The 10516-nt window shown below is 49.0% G+C and overlaps 2 protein-coding genes across 16 annotated transcripts in view; one reads left to right on the top strand and one right to left on the bottom strand.

Moving 5' to 3' along the window:
- Positions 1-5124, top strand: part of MAP1A (microtubule associated protein 1A) — a 52896-nt gene extending 47772 nt beyond the window's left edge. For all 5 annotated transcript variants that reach the window (XM_021541823.3, XM_085589101.1, XM_085589102.1 and 2 more), the window contains 2 exons: positions 564-796; positions 1716-5124. In XM_021541823.3, the coding sequence (XP_021397498.3) occupies positions 564-796; positions 1716-1871 (389 nt within the window). In that variant the 3' untranslated portion in view covers positions 1872-5124. The remainder of the gene's footprint in view (positions 1-563; positions 797-1715) is intronic.
- Positions 5125-6201: 1077 nt separating this feature from the next.
- Positions 6202-10516, bottom strand: part of PPIP5K1 (diphosphoinositol pentakisphosphate kinase 1) — a 44254-nt gene continuing 39939 nt past the window's right edge. For all 11 annotated transcript variants that reach the window (XM_021541831.3, XM_021541834.3, XM_077785982.2 and 8 more), the window contains 3 exons: positions 9419-9556; positions 8579-8692; positions 6202-7972 (listed from right to left, as the gene is read on the bottom strand). In XM_021541831.3, the coding sequence (XP_021397506.3) occupies positions 7326-7972; positions 8579-8692; positions 9419-9556 (899 nt within the window). In that variant the 3' untranslated portion in view covers positions 6202-7325. The remainder of the gene's footprint in view (positions 7973-8578; positions 8693-9418; positions 9557-10516) is intronic.

The following is a 10516-nucleotide window of genomic DNA, read 5'->3' as shown; positions in this document are numbered from 1 at the left end:
GAACAGAACTTCCCAGTCAGGCATAAAAAGTTATAAGCAGTGATAAAGTTGAGATGCACAAAAGGTTGATTTCAAAGTGCAATAGAGTCCTAGGAGTAGCAGCAATTCACAGGGATGGCAAGAAGCCAGCATGGACCTTCCAGAAAGACTACTGTAATACCCCAGGATAGCATACATAGGCCATCAGAATGGGGGATGGGGTGTATCTGTGTGTTTAAGCAAATGTAGGTTATTAACAAGGACTAAATATTAATTGGAAAGACAACTCCGCAAAAGTTAATAATGGAGATTTTTGGTTCCCTTCCTCAGAAAAAAGGTTCTGATCTAAAGCTTTCCAATCCCTCCCCAAAAAAATAGCAAAACCTCCTTTTCCACCCCAGACCTATGACAGCACTGGCCCAGAAATGCATCCTGGTCACCTCTGAGCAGCAGAGCGTGAGTAAGTCTCAACTTCACTGCTGTAATGTAAAAGTCTTTCTGGAATCCAAGTCCTTCTGTGTTAATCTGAGTGTTTGACCCTTGCAGAAGGGTTTTGATAGCCTCTTGTTTCCTGTTTTCCAAAGCTTCCAATAGTCCTAAGAGCAGTTTGTCAGTGCCTATGGGTCCACCTGTCTACGTGGATTTGGCCTACATCCCCAACCACTGCAGTGGGAAGAACACAGATCCAGAGTTCTTCAAGCGGGTTCGAGCATCTTATTATGTTGTGAGTGGGAATGATGCAGCCAATGGAGAGCCAAGCCGTGCAGTGTTGGATGCGCTTCTGGAAGGGAAGTCTCAGTGGGGAGAGAACCTGCAGGTAGGTCATAGAAATGCAAAGGGGTGTGTCATGCTTTTGATGTCACAAGTGCTCAGAAGAAGATGGGTATCACTTACACAAGGGAGTACACTGAGAGGAAGCAAATGGGACTGGGCATACCCTGTTTTGCAGTTTCAGCAGTAATTGTTTGTACCTATGAGGAGGAGGACACCTGAAAAATGGTATGAATGGAAGCAGATATGTCCTCTTTTCCACATTCTCCTGAGGGGAGGAAGCATTGAGAGATCATACACTCATCCTTACCTACTGCAGGATGAGCCTATCCTCAAGCAAAACCAAACACCAACACAAACTGAATTTTCATCAGTGTCCCACACCCAGTGGCATCTGTTGCTAGCCTGGCTTGCTGAAGATTTTTCTGGCATCAGTTTACTAATAGAGCATTTAAACAAGAATGTTCTGTAACACAGTTCTTGCTTAGGCAGGCTTGCAGGACACTCCTGGTGGGCACTCCTGAGGACATGTACAGAAAGGTATAAATGTTCTTACAGATGAAGCAGCCTCATATTTCAAGGTCCCTGAGTTGCACACTGGGTCAATGGGCACATAGTGTCCATTAACAGTGACACTGCCAGTATTGTTCCTTTTCACACTGAAGGATCTTTATGAGGCTGTTTCTAGCACTCCAGGGCACAATGCTCTCCCCTGCACTGCAGCCATTCTCATCATTATGGTGTCAGTGCTGCCAGTTTGCAGCCAGCTCAGAGTCCCATTGTGCTGGCACTGTATACAATAAAGCTTTGCCTCAGAGCCCGACATCTGAAAGACACTAAAATAGAACAAGCAGTACCAAGGGTACAGTGTTCCAAAATTAAAAAGAAATTTTAGCCTCAGCTCCTATGGGCATTCTTTGTCACTGCAGTTGTTCTCAATCATCCCTGCTGCTTTCTTTTCCCAGGTGACATTGATCCCAACACACGATACTGAGGTAACACGAGAATGGTATCAACAAACCCATGAGAAACAGCAGGAGCTAAACATCATGGTACTGGCAAGCAGCAGCACTGTTGTGATGCAGGATGAATCTTTTCCAGCCTGTAAGATTGAATTCTAGATCTCACACATTTTGTGTTCATCCATTGATTCTTCAGTCACCAATGCAACATGAGAGACACCATCTAATCACAGTCCAGTTCTTCTCTGGTTTAGTCCTCTACATGGTTCCCATTTGTCAGGCAATCGGGTATCCATCTTGCTCAGCACTGGATGCCATGAGGAAGAAGTGCAGGGCTCTGTAGTTTTCTGGACTGAGCTGAGAGTTTGTACAAGAGCAGTTGCAGGCCAGGGGCACTTTCACCTTCCCTACTTTATTCTGCTGCCTGTACAGTTTCTGTAGACTATCTTGGCTGCCTTGCTGCTGTGAGAGCTTGTTCTACTCTCTTCCTGGCTGCCTTGCCATTTAACCTGAAGCACTATGAACCTTGCCTTTCTGGTGAGGGCTGAAGTGCTGCTGCTGCATGCAAAGTGCATGGGAGGTGGGAGCAGAGGCGAAATCCAACTTGCAAAGAAATTGCACCAGGGAGATGAGGGAAGAGAAAACCCTCTGAACTGCAATGTGACAGTGAAGGTCATTCTTCCATCTTCCCTCCTGAGCATACAGGAGGTGTTCTGAGCAAGGGGACCTGTGCTCCAACTAGGCACAACCACCACATGCCAGCTTGGCAAATTTCTGTCCCAAGTACTCTCCTGTGGCATCCTGCAGCACCTGTTTGCTGTGCTCTGGGAGCTGGGATGAAGGACATGGCAGTGGGAGAGGAGGGTTCAGCACATTCCTAAGTTGCTAACTTGAGCTTCACACACACAGCAGCCAACTGACTCCTGCATTCCAATTGTGTGGCAGGAGGAGGCACAGAAAGGCTGTGGCCTGAACAGTTACACAAAAAGAGCATCTAAACGCACAACTACAGCCCCCCTCAACAGCAGAAGGGCTGAAAAAACCTTGGCCATGCTCGGCCTGGAATGTACAAGTAACCTCCCTCTTCCTAAGCCAAAGGCTCTGGAGGACTGTGGTGAGGCAGCTGAGGAGCACGCAGGCCATGCTGGGGGAGGCTGGTGCCCAGCTAGCCTTGCTGTGGTGGGCCAGCTCGCACACAGCAGCCATCTCCTTGCTGCCTGTGTGCCAGGCTCCAAGCTTTATAGTTGTATTCAAGCTTTTTGTTGTCCCCTCAGCTGTCCGGATGTGGGGAATACAACTTGCAGTGTGAGGGAAGAGAAGGCCCTTCCCAAAATAGTCGGGAAACAGTAGTTTAGCAGATGTAGTCATTCTCAGTCCCCCAACACTGTGGCAGGGATGTGCTGGCAGTGTAGGTGAGGTGCTGCTCATCCATGTGGTGCCACCTCACAGCTTGTTCCCTGGCCTGAGCATCACTGTGGGCATCTGGCCTTGCTCTCTGGATGCCCTGGCAGAAACACGAATATTTGCAGTGAGTGCATTGTGGCTACTGACTAGCCACGCAGAACCTCTGTGGCACACAGACCTGTTCAGTGTGGGAGACATGTTCTCCCAGCAGGGAGTGGGCTGTTCAGGTGCACTAAGCCTGCAGCATCCATGAGCCTTTGCCACATCCAAGAGAACTGACGGAGGATCTTACCACAAAGACAGCATTTCTGTAAGACAAAGAGAGTGGCAGCAGGCTGTGCTCTGGGAAAGAAGGAATGAGATGGAAAGCTGTGTTGCAATGGTTGTCAGTCAGCTTGTATTGCCATCTGCTGTGACACCCACTGTGCTTGGCCCTGAGCAGAGGGCTGACTCCATGAGCATCCTCGGACCCTGTGTTGCACTTGCCTGGGACATTTCAGTCTCAGTGCTAGTTTTCTGGCATGTGACATGAAGAAAATGCTGCTTAGAAACCTGCTCCTAGCACTAAAATGGAGTTTCTAGGGAAATGGTCTATTTTACATTTTAATTTATATATTTATTTTTTTAACGTTAAGCTGCATTTTGTGTTGATTTAATATTTTAATTTATACATGTTAACCTGATACCATGTACTTTAAGTGTCACTTCAGAGGTTTCTCAGTACAAATACTAACATGCTGCAATTTAAACAAAATGAAAAGACCATAGAGAACTTGTGGGCAGCAAAAATGTCTCTGCAAGGTTGTGTCTAAAACCCAGCAGCTGTAGGACAAGGCCTGAGGCCAGCAGCCTCCCCAGGGCACAGCTAGCTCTTTGGCTATGGCCCTTGTTAGGAGCATGTGAGCTTACTCAGGGCTTTAGCAAATCCCTGTCCTGTGCTGTGTTCATTTTAGCCATGGAATCACACTGTGTCTGCCAGCATAATAAATGTGATTCTCTGAACCCCTAATAGGGTCAGCATTCATGAATGTTGGTTCTGGCAATTGCAGGCACTAAAACACCTGCCCCTGCCCCTTCCTAGAATGCTGGGGGGCTTTGCCTACTGTGCTTTGGGGAGACTCTGGCTCACTCGCCGTGGTGGCAGCTGCAGGATGCCAGACACCAGAGGCACAAGCATGGCCCTCACTGGCACCTGGGATCCCTCTGCGTAGCTAGATGTAAAAGCTAATGCACTAACTTTAGATAGACCCACATATGAATGTTTTCCTTTTAAACTTGAAGCAATTCTGACTAAGCAGAAGTAATAGTGAGGCTTTGTGAGGTACCTGCATCCTCCAGGCAGGAGTGTGGCCACTGGTGGATTCCAGGAGGAACACTGCCCTCCATGCTCTGCTCCTGCCCTCTGCAGCTCTGCTGCTTGGCTACCTTTATCCTACACCACTTTGCTTCCCTGTCCTCAAGGCTCCACGGGTTTTTTTCAGTTTTTGTCGCAGTCTATTCTGCCTTGAGCTTCTCTCACTCCCTATCTCCCTCTCTCCTCCACCCCCTTCCATGTTAAAAAAACAATGGGGAAAAAGACTTAGGAAAAAGCTGATTCGTGGAGTATGGCCCTGCTCAGGCCACAGGAGCCAGCAGGACCCACCTGGAGCCAGAGGTAATACAACACTATAGAGAGAAACAGTTAAACTCTGCTTTCGCTTGTTTCTGCATGTGGGCAACAACGCGTAATCCTCCTGTATGTAATAGGTAAAAAATACTATTTTAAACCTATAATTAAAAAAGTGAACGTCTTAATTGTATTGAAATGGCATCTTGTGCTCCTAGCTTCTATGCTAAATGTTTTAAGAAGAGAGCCCTGATTCTTTTCTTCAGCATCACATTTCTATTTGAATTTAGTTCCTTGAGTTCTGTCCTTTTGCCCATTTCCATGTGAAACACTGTAACTAACTGCTGTCAAGAGAGGAGCCCAACGCATTAATAATAAAGCCACATTAATTGCGAACAAGAACATCTCCAGTGGTTTCCAACTGTTCTTTCAGTGAGCCCACGCTTGTGGGCAGGAGCACAAAGACATGGCTGCTGTGCCTCCCAGCTTAGGCGAGCCCCAGGTTTTCCACCAACACCCCACCTTCACCAGCAGCTGCTAAACTTTCCTGTGACTCAGAAAGGGACATGCACATAAGGCCACAGAGCCTGCCTGGAACAGCCCCCCACCCCTGGCCTTAGCAGGGTATTAGTGGGTCCCTCCTGGGAACATCTGGGACAGCTGGCTAAGGGCTGTAGTGGGGGAAGCAGCTCCTGATAATCCAGTGAGGGGCCTGGCATGGCCTGTCTGCCATGCAACACCATCACTCCTCACAGTTCCAGAATCATGCATTCCATTGCAGTCCCTGCACTTCTTGGGAATGGCAACTCTGCCCAGCTCTGCTGGCAATCTGAGCAGGAAGGGTCTCTGGCCCTGTGGCAGGCGGCACACCTGCTGCCTTGGGATCTGGGCACAGGCATGCCAGGATTCCATGCTGCCTGACCCCACTGCAGCAGGTTGGCTGCAACCCCATGGCCAAGGTGTCTGTGCAGATCTATAAAGCAGGGAGAGAGAGTGCAGGGCAGGCACAACAAGCTGTGAGGGGGGCTGGGGTACTCCCACACAGTGCTGCACCCTGGGCGGTTGCATGACTGCTCCATTCTCAGTGCAAGAAAACATGTTCTTTCTTACGTGCCCAAAGTGGCATTCCTGGGCATGAGGAAAAGAACATGACACCCAGGATGAGCTTGAAGTGACAGGAAGGTGTGGACCAAGTGAAAAGAGCTGAATGAACACACCATTCCAGTGTCTTAATTCTACCACAAACGCCCCTGAGACCTGGGAAGCCAAGAGCTCTTCCCCAGAATGACGACTTCTCCCATGTAGGAAAAAGGAGGTTTTTTTCCTGGCCTGGAGCCTATGATTTTACTGCAGGCCTGACTCCAGCTACAGCTGCTCTTCCAGAACAGAGCATGAGCAGTGCTTACTGTTCCAAGTACCTGCAAGCTTCAGCACATAAGACACTGCTGCCAAGTCAACATCAGAGACACAGAGACAGTGGACCCACAGCATAGATTTACTGTGAACACATATTGTCACAACACAGCATAGAGATCTTTGGGCACAGCTTCACAAAAACACAGATCCTAGCTACAGACAGACACGCAGACTTGTCCATAAATACAGGAGGAGTAGGAAGCACAGCCCTGGCCGACACTCAGGATGCGGCAGGGACACCCGTATCAATCTTGCCCTCAGGCTTGTGCTCACAAGGCATCTACATAAATATCCATTAAATACTTTTCATTTTATATAATAAAGATTTATCCTTATTGGTTTCTAATAGTCCTGAATTGTCAAAATTGCAGTTTCTTTTAATCCCTTTCACCAAGACCACAGAGTTTTACCCTGCCTGATCATTGGGGATGAGAAAGAAAACCTGCGTGTGTCTTCCCTGCACACCTCTCTCAGGCTGGATCCCAAGGGCTCCTGCCTGCCCCAGCAGGGAAACATCCAAGGCCACACCAAAGGGATGTTTCCTTGTGAGTGGAAGTCAAACCTGATGCCCTCTTTTCCACTACCCTTCTTTTCCACACTTATTCAGAATGCTTTCTGCTTCTGCTAGTTTTCCTACCATGGACTCTCTGGACCTGATTTTGGTGGCCAGCAGGGGGAATTGAGAGAGGAAGAAGGAAGAAACAGAGAAGAGGTTAGTGGTTGTGATGGATCCGATTAATTTGGGTCCAGAATGCCTTTCTCTGAAGTCTGTGGGCCAAAAGGTTGCGAGGGAGGATCTGTCCCTTTTGGACTTAACCACCCTAAAAAGCCTTGGCTGTGCCAGTCCTCTAATGCTGCTGTCCCAGTGAGCACAAAGCCCTTGGGACACCAGTGCAGCACCATGTCCCTGCTCCATGGAGGTGCCATACCAGTATCAAGATTGCATTGTTGTTCATTTGACGAGGCAAACATCTTGCTGAATGGCAAAGAGCTGGCTTGTGGAGAAGCAAAGCAGTCTCTTCCACACCACAGAATCCTGTGGCCCTGGGACATGGCTTCTTCTCTGCTATGGACTGCCAGCTGTGTGAGGTGCCAAGCAGGAATCTGGGCTGCTTTCAGGCTTAGAACTGCTTGCAAGTGTACTGTCCAGTAAGCCACTAAATTTGCTGATCGTTCTGACACAGCTGTTACAGTTCCTCCACATTCTTCTCAGGAGGCAGTGGCTGCACCTGGCACAGGTGATCAGAGAAAAGCTGGTCTGACAGAGCACTGTCCCCCAACAGCTCCTTGCCTGTATGCTCCGGGTCCAACACCTCTCCCAGCAGGTCGTCTGCACAGGGCACCAGGATCTCCTTGGACAGCCCAGACTGATCCAGGCCAGTCATTCCCCTGACAGACTCCTCCCCAACCAGCCTCAGGTCAAACCCCTCACCACACTTTGAGTTTCCTATGTTACTTGGCTCTAACATTTCCTCAGATGATTTTCCTTCATCCCGTTCCCCCATGCTCTTCTCTTCTGGGTTAGCGTCCTCCCCTGCCAGCTCCCTCTTGCACAGCTCCAGAATCCTGCCTGGCTCTGGGCCCTTATTCCAGACCAGGGTCTCTGGGGCGCTTGGCTCTGCAACTGACAGCCCAGACACGCCGTCCTGCACATCAAACCCTCTGCCTGGAGCTTGACTCTCTTCCTGCTCAGGGGACTGGCTAGTCAGCTGCTCCTCGCTTTTAGGGGGGCTGATGGAAAGTTTCTCAGCGAAGCTGAAACGAGCACAATTATCCACAGAAGTTGGGGAGGACGGGCCTGCACTGGAGACGGTACTGGAGGGGCCACTGCTGTCTGCAAAGAGAAAGAAAAATTTTAAAACAAGTAGCTGGAATTTTCCTACCCAAACTGTCACAGTCCCACAGTTCTACAACGAAGAGGTGATAGCTGTCTATATGCTGTGTGACCTGTCAGGGGCTTGCAGCTGGTCTTGGGCATTTCCAACAGTTCAGCTGATGAAAACCCAAGCACACAGAGTACAATTCTACCTTGTAATCCAGTGCTATGATGGCATACAGCAAAGAGTGGATTCTATTGTCACAGCACAAAATGTGAAGTGTGATGTTTCGCTTCAAAATGAAAACCAATTTATTTCATTCCCTTACTATTATGAAACAATCCCAGCTTCAGTTTGCTCCTCCTGGTTCCTGACACACACAGTCCCTGAGTGTTGAGAGTCAACACTAGAGAAAGAAATATTGATTCTCTACTAATGCTTATTGTTGCCTTATATTGCAGAATAAGCAAAATTAAAGAAATACCTAGATTGTACCTAATCCATTAAAGGAGAAGAATTAAACAACTGTTTTCAGCCAGACTGGTTTCCTGACCTTGCTGACTTCACAGACTTCCCTCCATCCCCATTACATTTGCCCCTGACCGAGAGCAGAGCACACTCACACCAAGGGGGCTTATCCGAACGCGGGCGCAGCGGCAAGGACGATGATGACAGGATTCGCTGGGACATAAAGGGGTCTCCGGGTATCTGGCTCCCAATCATTGAATCAAACAAAGCTTCAAGAAAAAAAATTCACAGATCAGTAATCCGACAGACATAAAGGAATGGCTTGTAGCCCAGCAGTCATGAGCAGGTGCTCTGGGAAGAGCTAAATACCGGTGCCAATTCAGAGCCATGCCTGCCCATCAGCTCCTGGGAATCTGAGGCTAAGATTTCCAAAGCTGGAGTCGGTATCCTCTGTTACAGTGTGCTTGGGCTATGCTTTTCCCCATTTCCAGGGACCCCTGTGACTCAGATAAGCCTGGTCCCCTCCTTCCTGCCCTGACAGGGTTGGCGGAGAGCCAGAGAAGCCCTCCCTGTCCAGAGCCTAGATAAGCCCATGACCCTTCCTGTTCACTCTCTTTTCCCCCCTCACCTCATGGAATAAAGAAGCTGGACAACCACATCAGGGTGAGAGCCTCTTTTGAATCTTTGCCCATCTCCTGATGTTCCTCCCCTCAAGGCCTCGTATCTCTGGGTTAGCCTAATAATTTAGGGGATGAGAAGAGTAGGAACGTCAATCCTCATCACTGTATTCATCAGCTACAGACAGACCTAACTGACTGATTATTTGTCACGTAAGCGGCCTAGGATGGCTCTGAGCTGGCTCCACGGCTCATTCCTGGGCTAGAACACACTGGGACAGGCTCTAGGGACTGCACTTATCTCCATTCCTGTCCCAAGAATGTAAAAGAGCAGGAATGCTTCTTGCCTTGCCAGAGACAAGCCCACCTGACCAGTACCTGCTGTGGACTGGACATGTGATTCACTGCAGCTCTTGCACACGGCTGTCAGGAACTCATTGACCTGCCGCAAAGAGAGGGAGTTGTGGAGGGTCTCCAGGGGATAGATGGTGGGAACCATGGAACAGCCTTCAAAACCTGGAAAGAGACCCAAGCAGAAAATGAATAGAGAAAACAGCAGGGAAAATCCATGCAGGAGCACTCATGGCTGAAGGAACTGGGCACTCTGGGAATCAAACAACAGGCACACTCAGGCCTCAGGTCATCTCTTCTAGCCCAATAAAATCACCACGAAGCAATCCCATGCAGTAACAGATCCGAAAGCAAGCACCTGAGTACACATGGAGGGGAGAGGAGGAAAAGTATTTGGCAGCTGCCATTTTTGCTGCTGATCCTGGGACACTTAAAATATACAGCCATGACAGAGAACTTGGCACAGAGCTTGGCACAGTGCCCCCTCTTACAGAAGCCAAACAGAATCAAAGTGGTGCCAACAGAATTTCCATTAAAAAGGTCCCACTGCTGGTGACCCCCTGCCTGGCACAGCCCCCTCTCCTAACAACAGGGAGCACACTGCAGCAGCCACAAGGAGACACAGAACCTCCCTGTCACAGCAGCCCCCGCCCCGTGCACCCCTGACACACTGTGTCCAAAGGAGGGGCTGGGTAATGACTTGCATTATTTGTCCCCTTAACTAGACTTCACTGCCAGCAAACCCAGAACGAGCACAAATAGGCATCTCAGACACTTTCTCAGAGATAAACTGCAGCACAACCATCCAGAATAAATCCTCTGCTGCCCAAACCAGCGAAGTATCATAGCAAAGCATCTTCCTCTTCATCCCAGCTTCCTGTAAATGCTTTGTGGAACCAAGCCAACCTGAACTGCCAGAGGAGCAAGGAAGAAACAGGTGAATCCCTGGGTATATGGAATGAAGCTGCCCCTGGCTCTGCACCTCTCAAGGTAAATGGCCTCTCAACTCCTCAGGGTTCCCATTCTCTGACCCGCCCCCACCCCAGTCTCCTCCAATGACTTCAAAAAGACTCTGGAAAGAAACAGTTTGTTTCTACAGAGAAGTAAAAATACTTTGAAATGCAA

The sequence above is a fragment of the Lonchura striata genome, chromosome 10 (genome assembly GCF_050655825.1).
Source record: "Lonchura striata isolate lonStrDom1 chromosome 10, ASM5065582v1, whole genome shotgun sequence".
In the NCBI taxonomy this organism is placed as follows: Eukaryota; Metazoa; Chordata; class Aves; order Passeriformes; family Estrildidae; genus Lonchura; species Lonchura striata.
The sequence above is the reverse complement of the archived record's forward strand: the minus strand, read 5'-3'. Positions and strand labels throughout refer to the sequence as shown.